At 36.5% G+C, this 24,355-nt stretch overlaps 1 protein-coding gene across 1 annotated transcript in view; it reads right to left on the bottom strand.

Moving 5' to 3' along the window:
- The window catches only part of NDC80 (NDC80 kinetochore complex component), a 53,337-nt gene that overhangs the window by 5,505 nt on the left and 23,477 nt on the right, over window positions 1-24,355 (bottom strand). The window contains exons 9-16 of the mRNA XM_079943106.1: window positions 23,657-23,763; window positions 22,760-22,904; window positions 20,182-20,387; window positions 17,135-17,287; window positions 14,167-14,256; window positions 6,839-6,931; window positions 6,185-6,315; window positions 5,249-5,351 (exon numbers count right to left, since the gene is read on the bottom strand). Coding sequence (XP_079799232.1) covers window positions 5,249-5,351; window positions 6,185-6,315; window positions 6,839-6,931; window positions 14,167-14,256; window positions 17,135-17,287; window positions 20,182-20,387; window positions 22,760-22,904; window positions 23,657-23,763 — 1,028 coding nt within the window. The remainder of the gene's footprint in view (window positions 1-5,248; window positions 5,352-6,184; window positions 6,316-6,838; window positions 6,932-14,166; window positions 14,257-17,134; window positions 17,288-20,181; window positions 20,388-22,759; window positions 22,905-23,656; window positions 23,764-24,355) is intronic.

Below are 24,355 nucleotides of genomic sequence, written 5' to 3'. Positions count from 1 at the left end.
GCCCTTGAACAGGTCTCAGTAATTAATGATCTCAAGGGAACAGAAGAATGCAGAAACAAATTGTTATCAGACAAGAGAAATAACAATAGCAAAGGTATTTTTCTGTTGTAAAGACTTCCAGTTCTGTTTCAATGTGGAACATTAGCCTGAAGTGCTCAACCTTCAGATCAACTGGAACCTAAGGGACGATGATGTTGACCTTTTCTGACACTTGTGGCTTGAAGCAAGTAAAGTCTGGACTCTGTGGACTGCCCAAGCCCCTTCATGAATATGTATGTACCTTTAGCTTAAAACTTCCCCAACTTTGCTGTTTGGGGAGACACTGCTTTGGGAAAGATCCCTGGTGTTCTCCTTATGTGTTGCAAGTAATCATAAATCCTTCCTTCCCCCAGTCTTGGGCTTGGTTGTGTCTTTTGGCTCGACACCCACGAAGAGGCAAGCCCAATTTTGAGGTAACACTTTTACAGAAAAACTAAAGATATTTGGGTCTATTGGTAAACATGTCCAGTGCCACACAGAGAGAAATTTACTATGAGAAAATATGCATTTTTATAAAAAGCATTTATAAATTTGGCAAGCCACAGAATACCAGTGTGAGTCACAATTGTTTACTTCTTATTTTCCACCAGCAATTAAGGTTTTTAAGGGTTAAAAATTCTAATACATATGTAATTAAAGTTACTAGAAATAAAAAGATAGCTGTAGAAGGTTTATAGAAAAGGAATCTTGTGAAAGGAATTTATGCATGATCAAACTGGGAAAGACAGAATGAATTTATTATAAGGATTTAAAAAATAAGCTTTAAAATCAGTAGTGTACTTATGTAAAATTAAAACTTAAATTTCTGGGGCTTCCTTGGTGGTGCAGTGGTTAAGAGTCCGCCTGACAATGCAGGGGACATGGGTTCAAGCCCTGGTCCAGGAAGATCGCACATGCCGTGGAGCAACTAAGTCCATGTGCCACAACTACTGAGCCCGCGTGCCACAACTACTTAAGCCCATGTGCCTAGAGCCTGTGCTCTGCAACAAGAGAAGCCACTGTGATGAGAAGCCCATGCACCACAACGAAGAGTAGCCCCCTCTCACCGCAACCATAGAAAGCCCGTGCACAGTCAGCGAAGAACCAACGCAGACAAAAATAAAATTAAAACAAAAACAAAAACAAAAACCCTTAAATTTCTTTCATCTGTTAAAAGAACAAAAATTTCTTGGACTATTGGTCTGCTTCTAGTAAGTGATTCAAAGGTTTTTCTTGATCTTTTAAGCAATCTGCCAAGAAAAGAAAGATTTTGTGTCTTGTCAAAATAATTTCCTGTGTTTCATGTTTTTTAAATCAGTTCTTTGATTACTTAAGAAAACTGAGTCTTCCTTATTAAAACAGCTTATTCCTTATTAAAACAGCTTCCTTATTAAAAATAGTCTTCCTATTAAAACAGTCTTATTAAAACAGCTATTGTTTCGTTTATTTGTTTTGGCAACTATTTAACTTTCTGCATTTGCCTCCTGTCACTATGGTTAGATAAATAACTTAAGTATTGTTTCACAGTGACCTGTCTGACCAAGTATTTTAAAACCTTTTGATAAGGAAGTTTCCTTGTCAATTCCATTATAATAAACTCTTATTAAATCTTTAACAATGGGCATTTAAAAAAAGTCTTCTGTCATTTCAGACAGTTATTGTTTTCCTCAGATGCTTTTGTAATAGTGTTCCTACGAAAGTGCTTCATCTTCAAGAAGATTCACGGAAAGGACTTTTGAAAAGTACAGGTTTCTGGTAACTTTGAAGATCATAAAAATGAACTGTGTAAGAATTTCCAGAATTAATGGAAATACAGGATTTAAGCAGAACAAGAATTAATGACACGGGACTGAATGAACTGAGGAGGATGATTAAAATTTTTATGACTTTTTGTTGTAAAACATGGCTGGTTTCTTAATTTTTTTGTTTTTCCAGATTTAAAGAAACCTTTTCTCTTAAGCCATTTATGACTTAACAGCAATTGGTAAAGTATACCTTTGTAAACTAAGATGAAACATTTACTTTTTCTCCCTACCTGAACACTCCAGAATTCAGAAACTCTTAAATATTCTTTTCATGGCAATATAATTAAGTTATTTGCATAAGTTCAATATGAATCTGTTCTTGTAACAGGATACGACTGGAAACATTGGCTATATTACCAAGGCTTATAACTGGATTGTCATATTTGACAGAGATGTACATAAACTCAGATGGGACGAGACAGTTTTAAGGTATTAAGTTTGACTTTATGGAGCCAATAAAGCCCCTTGAAAACTTGACCTGGTACCTTGCTTACAAGGTTCCAGCAAAGCAGTCTTAAAAAGAACTTACATGGTCAATCACTATTCTTGCTGCACTTCTGTAAATAACCAAGCCAAATTTAATGCAGACAAATTAGTTTTACTGTGATTACCCATGGAAAAAATAAACAGGGATAATTGTAGAGAGAAAAGTTATGCCTGCACCTTTGTGGATATTAGATTTCAGTCCTGTTAATTGTCTTTGAGGTTTTGTCACATATCTGTAAATTGGACTGGATCCTAAATTCTTCTAGCTCCTCAAATATCTGGCTACAACCCTCCAAACTAACATTTCCAAATTTCTCCTACATTTCTAATTTAGAGTCAGTAATAACAAAGACTGCCTTGAATTTCCTTGTACGAGAATTATAATAGATCCTCCTCACTACCCAGATGGCAGTCAAATTTCAGGGACGTGAATCTCAGATATACATCTCCAGCTGAAGAAGGCTCCACCTGACATCTGGTCCTATATAAACGCTGGAGACCTCCAAATCAAATTGATAGGAAGAGAAGCAGCTGACACTGAGGTAGAATGCTTCCTCCCAAGATGCTGGATCAAGATTCATGCTTTAACTGAACATGAAACCCTTTCTTCTCTTTCTTTCCTTTATTCTGGCATTGGCCTGAAAAGATAATGCCATTATCCGTATCTCCCAGGTCAATGCGCAGGTGGGTAACATTTCAAATTGCTGGATCGGTCATTAAAAAAACAAAACACTCTGATAGGTTCATGATGCAAGAGATCCCTGGTCTGTTTCTTCATTTCTGGTTAATAACCCCAAACTTGGGGAATTTGGCATCCAGGCTCTACACAAAGTGACACAGGCGAGGGTAACCAGAATAAAGCTGCCTGTGTGTTCTACAGATCCTTAAAATTTTCCTGGTCTCAATGGATGTCACATTTCCAGTACTGAGCCACAGATTCAAATGGGAATTACCAGGAGGGATTCATTACTCTGGATTTGATTCCTTTGAGAGAACCCTACCTTCCCTGGGTAGGAGTTACTGCAATTGAGGCTATGATCAGGAACCTCTCGCTAACTCTTGAAAGCATTATGGAATTTGCCGCTAAAGCAACAACTGCCCAACAAAAATCCTTAGACTCTTCGGCTGAAATTGTTCTTGATAACAGGATAGTCCTTGATTATATTTTAGCTGAGCCAGGAACTGTTTGTGCTGTGGCCAACGCCACCTGCTACACCTGGATTACCACTTCTGCGGAAGTTGAAACTCAGTTAACGTAAGATCACTGAGCAAGCCACTTGGCTTAAAAAGGCGACTCTTTCAGTGGGGTCTTTGACTTATTTGGTTTCGATTGGTTTGGGTTTTGGGGACCATGGCTTCAAAGTGCACTTCAAACACTGGGGATTATCTTGCTTACTATAATCATAATGGTCTCCCCAGTGCGTTGCATTCTCTTAAAAGCTTTAAATGCATGTTTGCAGCTGCTAACCAACAAGCAAATGATTTCCCTAAGACTGGAAAATCAGTAAAGAAGCAAAGGGAATGACCAAATCAACAATTGTGAACTTGGAGCTGGGATCTGTGAATATTACATGGATTAAGCAAGAACATCATGACCTATGAATACCACACAAAGCATCAACAAATACTGCAAGCAATAGTTGAGAGTGGTGCTAACGCCTTAAATTTTGATCACGTCTCTCTCAGTCAAGCTGAGAGTGTGATCAAAAGGGGGGAACTGTTAAAAAGGAACAACAGGCCCAAAATGGAGTCACTCGTGCTAAGTCCATGTCACCAAACTAGGACTCGATACCTAACCTAACTGCAGTTTCAACCTACCCCAGGACTGTAATCTAACTGGTCCTTCTGGAATTTCCTGGTCAGGACCAGTGAGGTAATCTGTCTAATAGAATCTTTGTCCCACAAAGGGAGGTGACCTTGCCACCTTGCCTGAAATAATCCTTTTTAAATTTATGTCTTCTTTGTCCCACTCCCCCTCTGCCTTTGAAAACCTTTTCCTTTCTGTACTCCTTGGAGCTCCTTTCTATTTGCTAGAAGGGATGCTGCCCAACACATGAATCACTGGATAAAGCCGATTTGACCTTCAAATTTATTCAGTTGAATCTTGCTTTGTAACAGGAAAAATATTTGTTATTAACACATGCTCTTTCATCTTAATCATAATTAAATCTTAAACGTACTAATATGTTTTCAGTATGTAGAATATGGCCTGGCACACATCATTATATACTGTTGATGTAATAAATATCATTGTATGTTGTTTATGCAAATAAAACAGATTATTTTTTATTAAGGGCTTGTACCTTAAGCAACAAGAAGAGTAACTTAATAATTAAGTGACAGAGTTGCACAACCCTCACCACAATCTTTGTGCCCATCTGCCCTTATTCCCACCCCAGCTCCTGGCAACCACAAATCTACTCTCCAACTCTGTGGATTTGCCTTTTCGGAACATTTCATATTAGTTAGTCATAAATATGTAGGCTTTCACATCTTTTACTGAGCATAATGTTTTTGACATTCGTGCATGTTGTAGCATGCGTAAGTGCTTCTTTCCTTTTTTTGCTGAATCGTATTCCAATATATGGGTATATCATTCACCAGTTAATAAATATTTGGGTTGTTTACACTTTTTGGCTATTATGAATAATGTCGCTACGAACATTTGTCTGCAAGTCTTTGTATGGACATATATTTTCATTCCTTTTGGTGGGTTGATACCTAGGAGTGGAACTGCTGGGTTATATAGTAAACCTATGTAAAACAGATCACTTTACGAAATGCACACTGCTACACAAAATTCTTCAGATAAATTTTTACTAGATCATATTTTCCACAGAAATAAAATTTATCATTTAATTTCTGTAGAAACAAAACAGAAATACATAAAAGTTTTAAAAAGTTTTCTTAGAATGTAGGAAAGACCTTCACACACTTACCTCTACAGACCCTACGTGTGTAGCAACCATCTCTAAAAGACGCTGCAAGTTATTTCCCACTTTTCGTCTTTCTTCAGTTGTGGTCTGCACAACTAGTTGGCATCTGTAGGATAAAAACTCTTGTTTGAATTGTCTAGGACAAAACCTAATATATCAGTTCTAGCTACCTCACTTCTTTTTATATTCAATAAAACCAGGCTGTGATTGGTATAGGTGCTGCTTGCCCAGTGTATCATTCACAAAGGTACAGTTCACAATCATTAAAACAGAAATAAAAACATTTTCAAAGATCCCATGCAAGCAACAGCACAAAACAGCACCAAAACCTCATGCTTTAATATACAAAGCTTGGGAGCAAATTGTTTACCTGAGTCTCTAAAAGGATTGTAAACTTAATCAGGGACAAGACATTAAATACATATGAATGAGGAAATAGGAGTCTTAGGCATTCAAATTTAAATTAAAAACAAAGACTATATGCCAAAGATACCTTCGACTAAGTTTTCTGTCCCTAGGCTACAAATAAGGAAACAAAGAGGTGTGATTTTCTTAAGGATTAAGGTGTGATTTCTTAAGGTTGGATACTTCCAACCTCAAAGAAAGTTTATTTTGTAGTTTTTTTGAGGGCCCCTTAACACTTAAAAGAAAAAAAGTGTATTTTAATATAAATTAACATAGAGCCTATGGGTTAACTATTCAGTCCCCTTCTGACTGAAAAGATAATAGGGGGGCAATAGCTATAATGGAGCAGAATGTATTTATCTAGGGAAAGTATCTCAAGTGTCTCAAGCTGTTCTGCTTAAGTTCTACTCATCACTCCCTCTGCCCCAAATAGCTCTATAATATAAATTAAAGCAAATAAACTTAGACCTAGTTTTATATAAATGTTAACTAAACTGAAAATAAACATTACAAATCTTGGCAAGATGAACTTACTCCCGCTGAATAGCATCTAACTCATTCATAGCTTCACTGAGGCCCTCGTTAACTGCACTCTCCAGCAGGTGCTTGTGTTTCTCCAAGGACTCCAGCTCATTGGCACATTTTTTGTCCTCTTCCTCAGCTTCCTATCAGGATAAAGTCATGGTTAAGTTTTTTCAGTATTCACATTCTACGCACTCCAGGAGGATTTAAAAAAATGTATGTAAAGCATTTAAAAAAATCAGGTTGCACCATCATTTGTATTTGCAGGATGCTTACTGCTTTACATGTAAGAGACTTTTAAAATGGTCTTTTGGAAATTTTATACTATAAACATAAATGTGACCTTTTCAATAGGCCTATACAGAATTCATTTAGCAGTAATTTCAAGTCTGTACTACAGGAAATATACTGAATCACAAATGCAAGTATAAAATATTAATGGAATACTAAACATGTTCTATGGTACAATAGCTGAATTCCAGAAAAAAGTCCTCTAGAAAAACAAAATAAAATAACTCCTTAAAATAAACTTTGGGTGAGAAGATTAAACTAAAGACAAGTTATAGGATATAGCTTAAAAATTTCAGTTTGATGTCAGAATAGATGTCTAGTCCATTAACCATGACATGGCTTTGGATAACTTAAACAAATGGGCAAAGTTCTTACCTTAACTTTTTGTTGGTGAAGATCATCCAGCTTTTGAACTTCTTCTTTCAGAGTTCGCACACTTCTCCTGCTTTCTGTGATCATTGTATTTAACTTGAAGAATAAAACTTTGGTTGAGAAATCATAACTACACATCAAAAAAATTTTAACAAGTTATAAAACTTTTATGTTATCAATCAACTAACTGATCCATGTTATATCTTCTAGTTCTCGTGGGCTCTTACCTTTTATTTGTCCTATAAATTTATTATTTCCCAAAGAGAAGTTAATTTCAAGAAGACATGTTTTTTAATACATAATATTTAAATGCAGAGTGGTATAGTAGGGCATTAGTTAGGAATTAAAAATCTGGCCTAATTCTCACTAAAATAAAGATACCAATATCTGTTTTTCCACTAGTGGCTGTGGGAGTACTTTTTAAGATCTCATATATATTATACAAGTATTACATATAATTAATATTCTTATATTAACTTAATAAATACAAATTGTTTTGCTCTCTAGTTTTGAAGTCTCACTTTATTTAGATTTTATCTACTTGAGTTAGTTATCTAGATTTCATTTGTGTGTTCACTTTCTGGGATGTTAAAGAGAACTATTGATTTTGTTTGATAATATTTGCTAATTGGTTATAGTCAATGCATTCTTCCAAAGAGTAATAAAGTAACTACATTTAATCTTGTTCAAGCTTGAGCTTTAAGATCTGATGAAACCAAAACTGGGAAAAAAAAAAGTGTTTCTAAAAAAAAAAGAAAAAAGTGTTTCTGAAGTTCATTTCCTGTTGACAAGTGCTGATACCAGTTGATATTGGTAATTAATAGAGAATGTTTTTCAGCTAGATCAAGATGATAATATTTCCAATAGGAAACAGAAAATAGTTGACATCTTTCTTTAAAAGGATGATTCTACACATACATAAATTAAAAAAAAATATACCTTTTGGGAAAAATTTAGTGAGACTATTGTTATTTGGCAAAAGATAGGATGGTAAAATGACCAAACTTATTAAAGAAACTTGCACATAGTACTTTTTTTTTCCCCTTTTCTTTTCTTGCATATAGTACTTCTCATTCAGTCATCCAAAGTCCCTTGTAAGGGACATTCCTTTCTTATTTACAAGAAGAGAAGAGTGGGCTGGAAAGAATGCTGTTTACTCAGGATCACACAACTAGCATACGCCCAGAACTCAAAACTAACTCTAAGGTCTTTTTCTAATACCACTTGTCTTTCACATTTTAAAGACCAGAGCTACTGAAGCTATAAACTTTGCTTCCAGTCTAAAGATATGCTACTTCTGAAGTGAACAAACTGCTTCATTAAACTCATCTGCAATAAGACCAATCAACACCCAAATAATCAGAACTTCCACTAGGCCCTCCTGGTTGATCAAATGTGTTGTTTACTTTTATCTGAGCAGCTCTACTTTCCATGTCAGCTTTACTAAAGTTACATCAATTAATTAAACATTTTTTTTCCCCGACTACAAAAGTACACATTTCCACTGTGGTAAACAGGGGAAGCATTAAAGAAAATAACAATCACCAATAATTCTGCAATCCCTAAGACCTACTAAGATTTGGCTTCCTCCCTCCCTCCCTTCCTTCTTCCCTTCCTCTCTTTCCAAATTTCCTTCCCTCTTCCCCCCCCTTCTTTCTTAGCTCTCAAGTTGCTTATAAGCAAAGAAGATACCATTAATTAATTAGATGATTTTTTTTCTTCTATAATTGAGATGACAGAAGCCACTAGACTGCCTCCAGTCAACCAACCAACCAGCATGAGACCTTTCCTTCTTCCTTCCAGTCAGTTTCAGGATGCAGGGCACACATTTTCTTCATGAAGAGAAGTAACCCCTCCAGCTCTTCTCTGGATCTCATGCCTTTTTATTTCTTCACAACCAGACTCAAATCCATCAATTCCTTTCGTTCCTAATTTTTTAAACTTTACCCTCTTTCCATGAACTCTCTCCCTCGTCATTAAAACCAAACAAACCTCTCCCATAAACAAACAAACAAACAAATTACACACAAAAAACCAAAAATCTTTCCCGCACACCACTTTCCAGCTACTGTTCCATCTCCCTTCCTTAGATTCAAACATTTGCAATAGATTTGTAGTAGTCCCTGAAGAACTACCTTTTCGGATTATATTATCTTCCTCTTTTACCGTTCAAACTCCACCAGTAATATGCTTTCTGGCTCTTCTGGTTCATGAAGTTGCTCTTGCAAATGTCATGAGGAACACCTTTACGGCTAAAGCCAACACGCACCTTTCAGACTTAATCTGAGTAACATTTGTAGTTACTGATCACTCCCTACTGAAATCTTCTTCCTTGGTTTCTAAGACCATGGAAACTCCTGGTTTCCTCTTTAAGTCTTGGGAGGTCCTTCTAATTCTTTCTTATAGATTTCTCTTTCTCTGCTTGTACTTTGGATGTGGATGTTCTCCTAGTATTCTCACCTTGGCTGTATTCTCATTCGCTCACTTAGGAGAGCTCTCTCTCATTCTCACACCTGGGGGAATCTCCTGACTGTAATTACATGTATGCTAAAAATATCTATCTGTATCTATATTATTTCCAAACCCCAACTGCTTACTGGACATTCTCTACTTTGATATCCCAGAGACCTGAAACAGCATATCCCAGCCTGAAATTCTCTGTTCTACAACCTTCTTTGTATTCTTTATCAAGGTTTTAGGACATCACCATTGACAAAGAATCTCTCTTTGACCAAACTACTCAGGATCTTCTGAACTCTCTTCCCAATTAGGCTGACTTTCGGGCGTTCATGTTTGTCTCTGTATTATCCAATTTTAAGCAAGAATCCTGCTAAGTCACTTTAACCAGAATCTCCCATCCCGAATAACTGATCCGGTTCCTCATCCTCTACCACGCCCCAGGTGATGGCTGATCACCTTGGCCTGCCTTCAGCAAGAAACCTGTTAGGTTGGTTTAGCCAGAATCCCCCCTTACCCTGATATTTCCTCTCAGTAATTTTCCATCCACTGATCCCCACTCTGCTCCCTGGCTATAAATTCCCACTTTTCTTTGCTGTATTTGGAATGAGCCTAGCCTACTACAAAACCTCACTGTAATAGCCCCCCCCTTGAATAAAGTCTGCCTTATCACCACTAACAAGTGTCATAAATAATTTTTCTTTAATACCATATACCAAAGCTGGACACCTGGACATTCTTAATTTCTCACTCTTCCTTAACCTTCACATCCAAGTGGACCACTAAATTATGCTGTTTCAATTTTTTTTTTGGCCGCGCTGTGCAGCTTGTGGGATTTTTAGTTCCCCGACCAGGGATCGAACTCTGGGCCCTCAGCAGTGAGAGCGAGGAGTCCTAACCACTGGACCCCCAGGGGATTCCCTGTTGTTTCAATCTTTAAATCTCTTTTCTCCATCCTCACTGCAGTAGCGTTGGTTTGAATCCTTATGGCTCAGAATACTGTTAGATCTCTTGTGTGTCTCTAGTCTCATGTACCTCTAACCTGTTCTTCAAAATGTCAACACTGTGAGCTTACTGAGATACACAGCTTTTATTCCCTTACTTAAAAACCTTCAATGGTCCCTGCTACCTATAGAATAAAAATTCAACCAGTAAGCAAGAACAAGTAAGTCTCCTCAGAATTAGGTTTTTGTTTCTCCAGGCTTCTCCTCTACCCTACTGATAACTTAAACTCATGGTAATTCTTCTTTTTTTTTTTTCATGGTAATTCTTTAACATGCCATGCTCTTTGGTCTCTGGGCCTTCTGCAGTAGGGATGTGTGTGTATCCTTTCATGTATCCACTGGCCAACTCCTTCTTGTTATTCATCACTCAGCTCACCTACCACTTCCTTCAGAAAGAACCTTGTGCTTATCTTTGGTGTATTATAAGAATCCACAGCATGCTGTATTTACACTCCAAAAGTATTATGATGAAAGTGATTGTTTTCATGTCCACCTTTCCACACAAAATAAGAATTCACAAAGGCAGATATTACATCACCAACACTGATTACAGTACAGGCATGTATAGCAGACTCTTAAAAAAGTTTGCTAAACAAATTTCAATTGCTAATATTTAATTTAAACTTTACACTTTATTCGTAAGTATGATTGGTTTAATGTTCTTCTTTTGTGATAATCTTCGTTAGGTTGCAGTATGAGGGTTACACTAGCCTTATAAATTCCCTCCGTATTTATAGTGTTTTCATTTCTCATTTTTTTCTTCCTGCTTTTTCTTGAACGGTTTTGGCAATTATTTTAAAGTACTTATCAGATTGATTAGTTTTGTTATTTTAATCTATTAATTTCTGTTTAACCTTTACTATTTCAAATGCTATTTTACCTTACGCCATCTTAACTTGGTTAAACTACTTGTCAAATTAGAAAAAATAGTTTTAGTTTTTAGTCTCAAGCATGTGACGTCACTGATCACTCCCTTTTTTTCCAGTTTTACTGAGATATAATTGATGTATAACATTGCATAGGTTTAAGATGTACAGCAAGATGATTTGATATATGTATATATTGTAAAATATTTACCACAAAAAGATTAGTTAGGATCACTCCTTTCTTGAAAAGTCTTCCCTACTTTGCCTTTTATAGCATATCCTCTTCTGATTATTCTTCAACTATTCTGTCTACTTCTTCTAAGTGCTTTTCCTACAATTTCCTTCTTTGGCCAATCCTTTGCCTCTTTCTTCTACAATTCTCCCTAAGAAATATCACCCACATTGGCTTCAACAATCACATATATACTAGAGACCCTAAAATCTGTACTTTCAGACCCAATATCTCTTTTATGTTCTGAATCTATTGCTTCAACTCCCTTTTGGTTTTCTGTGGTCAATGGACAGCAAGCTCATCTCCCAAGCTGTCCTGGTTACTCCCAGCACTAGGTTTTCCTCCTCTACGTTGTCCACCCCAGAAAAATGGAAGTCATTGTTGATCCTTCTTTCTCTCCTAGCTTTCTTTTTTTTTTTAACTTTTTGGCCTGGCTGCACGGCATATGGGATGTTAGTTCCCTGACCAGGGATTGAACCCACACCCCTTGCAGTGGAAGCGCAGAGTCTTAACTGCTGGACCGCCAGGGAAGTCCCCTCTCCTAGCTTTCATTTGGCCACGAAATGCTTGGGTCCTACCTCCTTAACATTTCTTAAACCTGTCCCCTTCTTCATTTTCTATTCTAATACTATGGTTTAACCTCTTAATTTCAGTTCCCCTCTACTAAGTCATTTTTTTCTATGCCCAAAGGAGTTTTGCAAAAAAAATGCAACTCTGATTAGCATAATTGCATATATTGGTCTTCTCCAAATGGGCTTTATATTTCATATAAACTTTAGTTATATTTATCTTTGGAACATTAATATGGGGCCTAGCCTATTGTAGGCATTTCATAATTGCCTTCCCACCCTGCCCAAACTTTCCTGCCTATAGCTTTTAAAAAGTTTCAAGTCAGGGACTTCCTTGGTGGCGCAGTGTTTAAGAATCCACCTGTTGGGGCTTCCCTGGTGGCGCAGTGGTTAAGAATCCGCCTGCCAACGCAAGGGCCACGGGCTCGAGCCCTGGTCCAGGAAGATCCCACATGCCTCGGAGCAACTAAGCCCATGTGCCACAACTACTGAGCCCACGCACCACAACTACTGAAGCCCATGCACCTAGAGCCCGCGCTCCACAATGAGAAGCCACCGCAATGAGAAGCCCCGCACACTGCAACTAAGAGTAGCCCCCACTCGCAGCAACTAGAGAAAGCCCGCACACGGTAATGAAGACCCAACGCAGCCAAAAATAAATTTAAAAAAAAAGAAAAGAGGAAGCCATACAAGGCTAAATTCCTTTAAAAAAAAAAAAAAAAAAAAAGAATCCACCTGCCAATGCAGGGGACACGGGTTCGATCCCTGGATCCTTGGTCTGGGAAGATCCCATATACCGTGGAGCAACTAAGCCTGTGTGCCACAACTACTGAGCCTGCGCTCTAGAGCCCACGAGCCACAACTACTGAGCCCACGTGCCACAACTACTGAAGCCCATGCACCTAGAGCCCACGTGCCACAACTACTGAGCCCATGCGCCTAGAGCCTGTGCTCCTCAACGAGAAGCCACCTCAATGAGAAGCCCGCGCACTGCAACGAAGAGTAGCCCCTGCTCGCCACAACTAGAGAAAGCCCGTGTGCATCAATGAAGACCCAATGCAGCCAAAAAAAAAAAATAAAATATAAAAAAGTTTCAAGTCAGTTGAAAATATGTTTCAGTCAAGAGGTTCCTATTGCTTGAAATTCACACCTTTTTGAGAGTCTTCAGGTTTACTGCCCATTCCAACCAGAGAGAAATTGAACTGAAGCAGGCTAAAGGAAGACTTTACCTCAAATAACCATCACCCCTGGGGAACACCTGTTAAAGCAGTCCGAATTCCTATCTTCTTTCCATACTGTGATGTTACAAAACCCACAGATTTGTAGAAACCCCAAATTATAGTAACAATAGCATCATGAAACTCTTCACTTATCTAACAACATTTTCTGTTTGTGGGAGGTGTGAAAAAATTCTCTCTAATACAAAATTACTTTAAAAGTTATCTGTGAAATGCATAGATTTTATTTCCAGATGAGAGAAAATAAATGTTTGTATTCTCAAAAAAGACAGGATTTCTTTTATATCTTGAAATCTGTTAGCCAGAACACAATCGTTCTCGAAAAGTTGAATTAGCTAGGCGTTTCCTTTAACTGTTTGGTGTTATATAAATAATACCTTTTGCTTGCATTTGAAAGTTTTTTTTAACTTTTCTTAATCAACAATGTTTACTCTAAAGGTTATTGAATATAATAGTATTCTTTCTCAGGTATATTGGTGATATTATGTTGCAAGTATCTCAGAAGCAGGAATTTTCTGAAACTACTTTTGGAAATAGACTTTTATAGACATTTAAAGTTGAATCTCCCTGAATTCTATGGTCCTGAGAAATCTGGTAAATGGAATTCTCTTAATGTATCATAGTTAGTTAGCTTCTAACTGCAAATGATAACATACTTACTTTTATGGTAGTCTCCTCAATTCCCTTTTACTATAAAAAGGAATATTACTAAATTATCTTAAGTTAAAGGAGGCAATTGTCCGTTAGAAAAAAAGCGAGCTTTACTCAGTTTCATATCACTTCATCATCAATGATATGGGAAGCTTAGAATGTTTAAGTAACTTAAAAAGTTACTTCAAGTATTTCTAGGTCAAGGGTGTACCTGACTCTCATTTTTCATAATATTTTATTAAAAATTCATTCCTTATCAATCAGAAAACACAAAATGTTATGTTTGTTTATAATGACTCTGTTTCATTACTTACTTGTTCTAAAGTATCCTCTAACCCCATCTTTTTATTTAGAGCTTTATTAGTTTCTTCTTCAGTTTGGTTCAAGAGTTCTTTGAGTGGTACCTATAAAATACATAGGAATGTGGGTTACATATGACATATGTAATTACAAAATTTCTCTCATGAGGCATCTTTTGGAGAAAAAAAGTGAAGCCATGGTATCTTTAATCTAATACACCATCAGTAAGAAAATAAAACAAAAAATTTTTAATGCAATTTCTATAACTATAGAATGTAACTTGCTTTTGGTTTTGAATAATTGCAAAATTCTAGATTTGCTTCTCTACTCTAGAAATTCACTGCTATTATTTAAACATTCTATAAGTACACTTAGTTTAATTGAAGTACACTTGAAAACAACTTATATGTAGTTTTTATTTTTATGCTATGCTCTCTAGATGCATCATTTTTCTCTTAATCCTTTTCAATTATTTAGTCTTACAATTATCTGCTTATATTTCTTCTTTATTTTTACTTATTTATTCTTTTGGCCGCGCCATGTGGCATGCGGGATATTAGTTCCCTGGATTGAACCCGTGCCCCCTGCAGTGGAAGCATAGAGTCTTAACCACTGGACCGCCAAGTAAGTTCCTCTTCTTTATTTTTTTGCTCCTCATTCTAACTCTGTTGTAGAAGACTTGAAACATGGCAAATGTCCATCAGCAAGGACTGGTTGAATAAGCCACACAATGTAGGACTGAGGCTACAAAAGGAACGAGGAAGATCTCAACACTGTCAGGGAGAGGGAAATTCCCCCTCTACCCTTCTTGAGTTCTTGTGGCAGGACTTATAACAAAACTGAGAGAAAAGGGACTCTCACCACTTTCCCTTCCACCAGATCCTGCAGTCAGAGACCCTAGAGGCTGACATGGCAAGAAATCTTACTTTCTGCCTGCTTTGGCAGATCTCCCAGGATCTCTCAGTGGCAGTAGTTTTCCAGCTGGTGATTTCTCCAGGCTGGCTTGTCAAAACTGCCTGGGAGAGGGAAACTTCCCCCTCTCCAACAACATACTACTGTGAGAGATCTGGGGTGGGTTGATCCGTGAATAATGGAAGGTGGGTGTCCAGATATAACTCAGGGACAGCCAGATGGAAGAGATGCATAGGGCAAGGTATGTGGGAAGAGATGCAGCGCTTCTATGCTCTCTGGGCATGCCACTCTCCCTGCATCTCCACATGTACACCAACAAGCTCTTATGTGCTTGCATTTCTTATATTTATCCTCTATTCTACTGATTTTGTTTGAACACAGTACTTCATTCCTTCCCCTTTTTCTTTTATTGAGATGAAACTCACACTTTAAAATGGTTAAACTGAAATAATTAAGTTAAAATATTAATTTAACATAAAATTAACTCTTTTAAAGTGCACAACTCAGTGGCATTTAGTACATTCACAATGCACTCTCATTCTAGAACAATTTCATCACTCCAAAAGAAAACCCTGTGCATTACTATGTTTTCAGTAGGTCTTTTGAAGTCACTGCTGAGTTTTAATTTTGGCTGTTCTTTTTTGAGAGATGCAATTGCCTCTTTAATCTCTTTAAGAACTTTTCTCCAAATACTACTTATAACAGTTGGGGCTGCATCTTCTTGATGCTATTTCTATTTTTATTGTCCTATTATTATGTAAAACTATTTCCAGGGAGCCAAAAAAAAAATTTCCCTCTTTTCTGAGCATATGCATTCTTTCTGAACCAGGTAATCTTTTTTACAGCAATTTAATTCAGGAAATTGTTTTCTTGAACTAGCATGAAAAACTACTCAAAATAGAGGTGAGTAAACTCTATCTGCCTGCCTGCCTATCTATCTACCTACCTAGCTATTGCTTGAGAAACAATACAGTAAAAGATTAAATGTTTACTGGATGCATTTTTTTCTATTAAAAATGAGTTTAGCTTTATTTAATCAAAGTCTGTCCACCAACAAACTGTAATCTGGGAAAGTAGGAACTGTATCTAGGTTTTTTTTTTTTTTTTTGGCCACACTGCACAGTTTGTGGGATCTTAGTTCCCTGAACAGGGACTGAACCTGGGCCCAGCAGTGAAAGTGCCAAGTCCTAACCACTAGACCACCAGGAAATTCCTCTTTCCGGGTATTTTATCTGCAGCATCTAGCAGGTATGGAATGTAGTATGTACTCAATAAATAATTTATGGGATAAATGAGTGATTCTAAGGGGAAAAAAAATGCATGGCTTTAGACTTCGATTGACATGCTTCTATTAAAAACTATTTTGAAAACTGACATTTTTTGGGGGGCCACTAAAATACTAAAATCTGTGAATAATTGAGAAGTTGAAATTAACATTTTTCTTCTCCAAATTACACCTTTGACTATATTTGAAAATTATGTGCAGTTTTCTCATTATTGACTCCTGGTGTTACTTAGTGCTCTATTATATCTCATGCCTTCATGTGTGTCCTTGTGCCTGAAATTTTTCCACAGATCACCCTCATAAACATCTCATCTTTGAAGATTTCATTCCAGGTTCACCATCTCTGTGGGGACTTTTCTCTCAATTCTGAGAACTGATCTTGTTACCATACCTTGTAAAGCCTTCTAATAAAGCACGTATATAGTATTTATTTTTATGTCTTTCTCGCTGAGGGGACTAGTAGCAACTTGAGAGCAAGTATCAGGTCATTTTTGTCTTTATAATCCTGGCGTCTATTTTATATGTAATCATATCTTTTATTGGATAGTTGAATAGGTGAAGTATGTAGAGAGGAAGACAAGGCTTTATAATTTGGAGAGTAAGGTACAATAGAGAGCAGATCTGTACTACCAAGAGGAAAGAAGATAAAAAGTTTCAGTGCTGTATTTCTATGTTCAGTCCTGAGTTATGGACATGCTAAAGTTTAAACTCTTACTTACAAATATTATGAGCCAGACATCAACCATATCATTTAAAAACCTTGTGAAGTACTCACGATTACGTACATAAACTTGAGCTCTGTATTTGACAAGGCAGTTGGCACCAGCTTCAGGATTAAACTTAATTTCAAAGTCATAACCTTTGGAATTTTCAGCACCCTTAGGGATAAGTTTTAATTTTCTAGCCAACTTATGATACTCTGCTAATTGTGTTTCAATCTGTAAGAAAAGAACACAAAAACAAACATTAAAAAAACCCAGAGCCCCATTCCATATGGTTTACAATTGGCATTTTTTGGCAGTTTTACACAAAATTATGTGTTTTTTAGTAGTTTATAATTTAGTATTTTTATAGTAGTTTATAATTTTTTTTAGGAGTTTATAATTTAGTATTTTTAGTAGTAAGAATGGCAGTTTTAAAATATAAAGAATGAAAGATTTTTTTCACATTAAATTGTAGGATAGTTTTAACACCATAATTAATTAGTAAGTAATATACTACTGTTCCTCCATTTATCTGACAAAGAGTTTGGAATAAAAGTCCATGTTTAGGTATTAACTAAAATTTACTTTTTAAAGTACCAGAGAAATTATGAAACAAAAACAAACTTAGTTTTGTAAATGTACAAAATATTTCATTTATCCAAAATTAGAGAAATGTAGTCACTTAAGTCTCAAAATATTATTTCAACTGTTTTGATAAAAATATTTTACTAATATGTTCCACATTTCCTGGTCTCCTTCCCTTTGTTCAAGGCTCTGTTCAAATTATATCATCAGAAAGGCTTTCCCTCTAATATAACATCCCCAATTTCTCTACCCTCTTGCTTTACTCTTCTTCATAGCACTTATTACTACCTGACATACATTATTTATTTGTTCATCTCCGTTAGTTGAAAGTATGCTCCATGAAAGCAGTTGCATCCCCAACACCTAAAACAGTACTTGGCATACAGTACCTAGTTTTTGATTAAATCAATGAATTTGCAGAGTCTAGGCAATTTATTTTCATACTGCTTCCTCCATTTAGTACATACTTAGTTTCTCATTGCTGTTATCCACCCATAAAATTGAATACTTTGAAAGAATGAAATGGCAAAAGTACTTATCGGAATCTGATTAAATAATTTGCAATTTCCAAAAATTTATCAGCTCTCAAAAGCAATACTACTTATATGTTAAATTTAAGATTCCTTATTAATAAATCAGGAAATCATTTCAACTACTACAGTAGCTCTCTAGGGACAACTAAAGTATGTAGGTCTATTTGTCCTTACAGTAAATGATCACAGGGGTAGTTTCTTCTGTTTTTCACTAGGATTTTATTTCTGTAATAAAACAGCTTTCTCAAGCCCATGCACTTTATCACACCTAACTGCAGGGAGAGCAAACATGTGGCACATTTCTCCTTCCCACAGCTAATTCAGACAGTGAAAACTCATCACACTCTTTCCTGATGAGTGTAGATGCAGCCTCAATGTCTATCTCAACAAAGAGCTCCAGAAGGACACTACCAGTCAGAGGTGGCATGTGGAATAAAAATCAGTCTAGAAATAAAGGTAATGGGTGGAATGTTTGTTTGCCTTTTGCATTCTGCTACCATTCTTTAATATCTCTCCTACTCAGTACGCTAAGGCTTTCTTCTCACTGTCCATGGCCCTACTCTTGCCCTTCATAGGCCACTGCTTACCCACTTCCCAGATAACTTTCTCCTTTCAGCCTGATCCTTCAAATCAAACATAGCATTCATACAGCTAGATTTCACTAGTTAAACAGAGTTTGCCTAAGTCCAGAGACTCGTAACTTCCCCTTTCCCACACAGTGCTTGAGAGAGAAAATATATTAATAATTGTTGAAGTGACATTTCAGGTTCCCGACCTAGTCTAACCACACTTTATTTTATAAATAAGGAAACTGAGGCTATGAGAAGTCAGAGGACACGCTGAGGTCACAGAAACATGTGGTGGCAAATCCAGGGCTAACACAGGTTTACCAAATTCTAGGTTCAAAGACTTTTGGGATCACCACCACAGCCTATTTCTTATAAATGTATATTTTTCTCCTTAATACACAGGGACAGAGATTACCAGGTCAGGAGTATGAGGGAGCACATATGAATCTCCAATAGCATTACCTACAATTCAGCTTGTTATTTCTACTACCTTACTGCCACATATCCTTATCTGACTGTTTTGCTCCCTTCTACCCATTTTTCACATTACCAAAAATGAGATCTTTCTGAAATATGATCTTATCTGTTTAAAAATTTTAAAGGCTTCCTGGAGCTTTCAGGATAAAGTTCAAACTTCTAAACGTGAAAAGGATCTTCACCACTTGGTCTCTGCTTATCCTTGAATCTCATCTTCTGCACATGCTCCCGTCCCTTGCTACTAAGCTCCAGCCATACGAAAACCTTAGGGTACCAGAGTGCACCATGCTATTTTCTCCCTGAGCTTTCCCATAGACTTCTTTGTTTGCTGGCTCCCCTAGCCTTGCCATGCTAACTCTCCCTTATACTTCCCAATTCAGTTCAGGCGTACATCTTCAAGGAAGCCTTTCTAAAATCAACCTCCATCCATCTCCCCACACCATGCGCACCAAAATCTTGGTTAGGTGTACTATATGCTCCCTCAGTACACTGTGCAAACCTCTATTGGAGGTCTGATCTCATGGTAGAAAATATCAACTAGAATGGAAGTTTCTTAAGCTTCTATGTCTTTTTATCTCCCCTCCATGCCCAGCATGGTAAGTGGCACACAGCAGATGTTAAATAAATGTTTAAGTAGTGAGGAGGTAAATGAAGAAGTGACTCATATCCACTTCTGGAATGAAAGGCTTGGGATTTATGAAAGTTATTTTCATGGCCTTAGAGACTTTTTTGCTCACTTCTTGTTTCACTATTGGAAAATACAGGCTACCTTAAAAATGACAGAGAAATTGGGCTGTTACTGAATTGACATAAAGGGATGAGTGTGTTTTTAGTAAAATGTCAATGCTGAAAAATTTTACCTCTTTAGCCAATTTATTCTACCCACTCAGTTGTTCTTAACTGGGATAGACTTTTACAAACGTAAGTCTGAATGAAGTGCCACTCTGGGAATGGTATGACATACCGCCTCTTTGCCTCGGGCATATTTCAGTTCCTCATTCCACAACTGCTGCTGTTCAGCCTCCAGGTCCTTGGTTAATTTATTAATGGTCTGCTGCAATTCATTTCTTTCATGATTTATTCTCTCAATGTCTGCAACTGAGTACTTCTGGTTATCAACAATATTCTGTAGTCGAGAATTCTCCTGTTTCATTGTTTCACATTCTAGTTCTGCATTGAAAAAGAAAAAATTTAAGTTCCTTTAATTCCTACAAATAAAGTGATGCCGTTATTTAATAGAGTTGACCCCCACACATAATGATTATGATTAAGAATTGTTAGACTTAACAGATAGTCTGCTATTGTTCAGTTAAAATGCTTTTAATACTCCTACGTGATTCTCTGCAAAAAGTCAGAAAAGCTACAAGTTTTTCACAAACAAAAAATATTTATATAAACATACATCAGTTTATTCTTATTTCACTGATATTTTCAGTGGTTTCATAAGATATTAAGCAACCATAATGGTTAGGTTCTTGCTTTACTAAAATTTGTAATCATGAACGATGATATTGTACCAAGAGAAGATACAAACAGCAAATGATCATGAAAGGGGAAGAAAAGTTATCAAATTTATAATATTTGGTGTTCTATCATAGTGATGCCAACATTTTATGACTCATAGCTTATAAAAAATATGACAGTATTTTTAAGCAGACTGGGATAAATGGATGAGGATGCTCATGACCAAAGGGGTCACAGAAATCATCCTGAGGGCTGAGAGGATCAAAATCTCGGCTTTCTTATAACTCAGTCGTATTGCAGTACTGTAGTTGGGAAGCTCCACACCTGAGCTCAAAATGAATTAATGGTTGGTTTAAGTAAAACTTCATTTATTACAGGAATCGGCACAAAAAATCCACAATATACAATATCTATAGAGTTACATATGTCTCATTCACACTCTTGGCCATGAATGACTTTAAATAATCAAGAAAGTTAAAAAAATTCAGAATAAAATATTTTAGATTAACAGTTATCAAATTATTGTCTCAAACTAAATCACTGTGCAATGGCAAATGATTGCTGAAGTATTTCTCTCTCTTCCACCCAGTTTGCCATTACTGGAAAAAAAGTCTCACAAGAGAAGTGTGAAGGATAAAAATTCTCTAGATTAAATACCAATAAGGAAGATAAATTATTAATATTATAAAGTATTGATTTAATTGCATTACAAACATTGCTATACTAAAAAATTAGTTTATGGCTCCTTGTCGTCATGGAGAACAAACATTAGTGGTCAAGTTTAAACTATTTAAAGAGTTGGTTTACAGCAAAGCTAATATATGTAATCAGACTTATTTGGAAAAAAATAAAACAATTTATCAAATACTCCAGATAATTATTGTCCTTGATTTTTGACAGATGATCAATATTCCATAGACTAAGAACTAAATCAAATATCCTAAGGACTATCTACATAATTCCTACATGACACAGATACAGCCTGTAAAACCCTAAAAGAATAAAACTGAAGCAGGTTGAGGTCTGGGAAAATAGTATAGTAGGTCCATATAGTTATTTATTTATTTTGTAAACTGCCAGCCAATGGCTCGATCTCCTTTTGGCACCATAGAAGCAACAATCAATTCATGTGTCACAGTATTTTCAGGGTTTTATGATTAAGATCCATATGTGTTTATGAAAACAAGGTTAGGAGCACACCAGATATAAACAAGCTTTTTTTAGTTGGGCTTTTATAGTACTAGCATCTTTCCAACTTATTTTCAATCAACTTAAGCTGCTGAGTAGCTTAAGAGGTGGTGATAGAGGATAAGGCAAATATAGCAGACTGAGGCCAGCAGAGATTTAAAAATCTGGCTTATTAATTACAAGGTGGAATAGAAGATACATTTATATTCAGGCAGCTTGTGTTCTTAGAATAGGTTCCTCTTGGTTTTAAAAAGCCAGGTGTCTGAAAACATGTTAGAAGGTGTAGTAGGTTGAATAATGACCACCCAAAGATAGGAAGTCCTAATCCCTGGAATTTGTAAACATTACCATATTTAGTAAAGGGGTCTTCACAGATATGATTAAGTATTTTGAGATGAGGAGATTACCCTGGATTATCGAGGTGGGCCCTAAATGCCATCACAAATGTCCTTAAAAGATAAAGGCAGAGAGAAATTAACATAGTCAGAAGAGAGACACCCACACACACAGAAGGTAATGTGAGGATGGAGGCAGAGACTGGAGTGACAGGGCCACAATCTCAGGAATGTCATCAGATACCAGAAGCTGGAAGAAGCAAGGAATGGATTCTCCCACATAGTCCTGGGAGGAAGTGTGGCCCTGCCGGATTTCCGACCTCTAGCCTTCTGTGAGTGAATAAATTTCCATTGTTTTAAGCCACCAAGTTTGTGGTAATTCGTTACAGCAGTCTCAGAAAACTAATACATAAGTCACTAAAAACTTGGTTGCCTGATACATTACCATTAGAGGCAAAAAAGATACAGACGACAAAGCTGTCTCTACATGTGATAAGCCCCACACAGGTCCCCATCCCAGTCTGAATGACCTTTTTCAGCATTAGTTGTGCTTACCTACTCTAGAAATTTCTTCATCGAGGCCATTCAATTTCTGGTCAAGAATGGCTGAATGAGACTCCAAATTGCTCATGTATGCCTGATATTTTTGAACATCTGCTTGTAAGGAAGCTTTCAGTTTTCTCAATGACTCTAGGCGATTCTTTAAAAGAAGAGAAAGTGCGATTAGTTATTCTCGTCAATAATGATGCCATACTTTACTTGAAAGTTAAAGCAATATTATTTAAATTCATCTTAGAGAAAGGTAAATTAGTTTCCTTTTCACTTTTAGAGGGAGTCAAAAAAACTAAAACGGTAGCTTACTGTTATTACCCAATTAAGAAGATGTACGTACTTTTCAGAAGTCAGTTTGGGACAGAAAAAGTCCAGGGCCAGAATGAAAAAGAACAAACATTTAAAATCTGTTATTTTACAGAACAGTCTAGGGGCTTCCGCAATATAAAACACAAAATAAAATTAGATATCTGTATATTATCATTTAGCTTTTAGAAAGACCTCTGGATACAATATATTATATAAACACATTTATTACCATTCTCTTTCCACTAACTACAAAACTCAGGGCCTCTTGTAAGTAGTGCTCCCTAGAGGTATATAACATGTGGACCTTGTTCTAAAGATCTTTTTGGTCTTATGTAAATAGGTAAGACTCTTTCATCATATTCTGAACACTATTAGTCCAAGACTGACAGATCACAAGGGAAAACAAAGCTCTAGGGATACCAAACATGTTTTCTTAGGAGTTCTGTCCTATGTAAAAAAAATTAACTTTTAAGCTTATTTTTTTAATGTATTTTTTAAAAAAATAGATAAAGAAACAGCTGGTGTTGTCCAAGGAGACCCAAGAGTATAAGTAAGTGTATAAGCCTGTTGAAGATAAGCATGTTTACTAACCGGTTCTTTTTCTCTTTCTTGTTCCAATCTTGCAATCTGTTCATTCAATGCTCTGTTTTTTGCTGCTAATGATTCCAGCTTGGAAGCATCTACATTAAATAAATCCTCTGGAGAAAAAACCCAGAAACTTCATAAGGTCTCAAATCTGCCTAAAAAATTCTCCCCCAGGTTTTTACCATTGCTCTCTCTCTCACTTCCTCTAGTCTCTACTCAAAACATCCCACTGAAGGGCATCCTACCGTCTGTAAAACTGCAACCCTTCCCTTTGGTCCACCACACTCTCTACCTCCCTATCCTACTTTATTTTCCTCCGGAGCACTTATCACCATTTGACTTACAGTTGTTCACTTGATTATTGTCTCTAATAGAAGGTAAGCTCACAAGGGCAGAGATTTTTACCTCTTATTCATTACTGTATTCTCGGTGCCTACACGGTGGCTGGTATACAGTATGTATATAATAAATATTGTTTGAATAAATGAATATAATTCATATGCTTAATTAATTATAACACAATATCAAAGCAAAGATGCTTTCAGTGTTAGATCACTATGAATTTTCCTCTTAAAAAAAAAGACAACATCATTTTCTTTGCTCCCCTTCTCATATGGACAAGCTGAAATTGTCCCGCTTCTTTTTTTTTTTTAAATATTTATTTACTTATATGGTTGCGTTGGGTCTTAGTTGTGGCTCGTGGGC

The sequence above is a fragment of the Stenella coeruleoalba genome (genome assembly GCF_951394435.1).
Source record: "Stenella coeruleoalba genome assembly, chromosome: 14".
Taxonomy (NCBI): domain Eukaryota; kingdom Metazoa; phylum Chordata; class Mammalia; order Artiodactyla; family Delphinidae; genus Stenella; species Stenella coeruleoalba.
The sequence above is the reverse complement of the archived record's forward strand: the minus strand, read 5'-3'. Positions and strand labels throughout refer to the sequence as shown.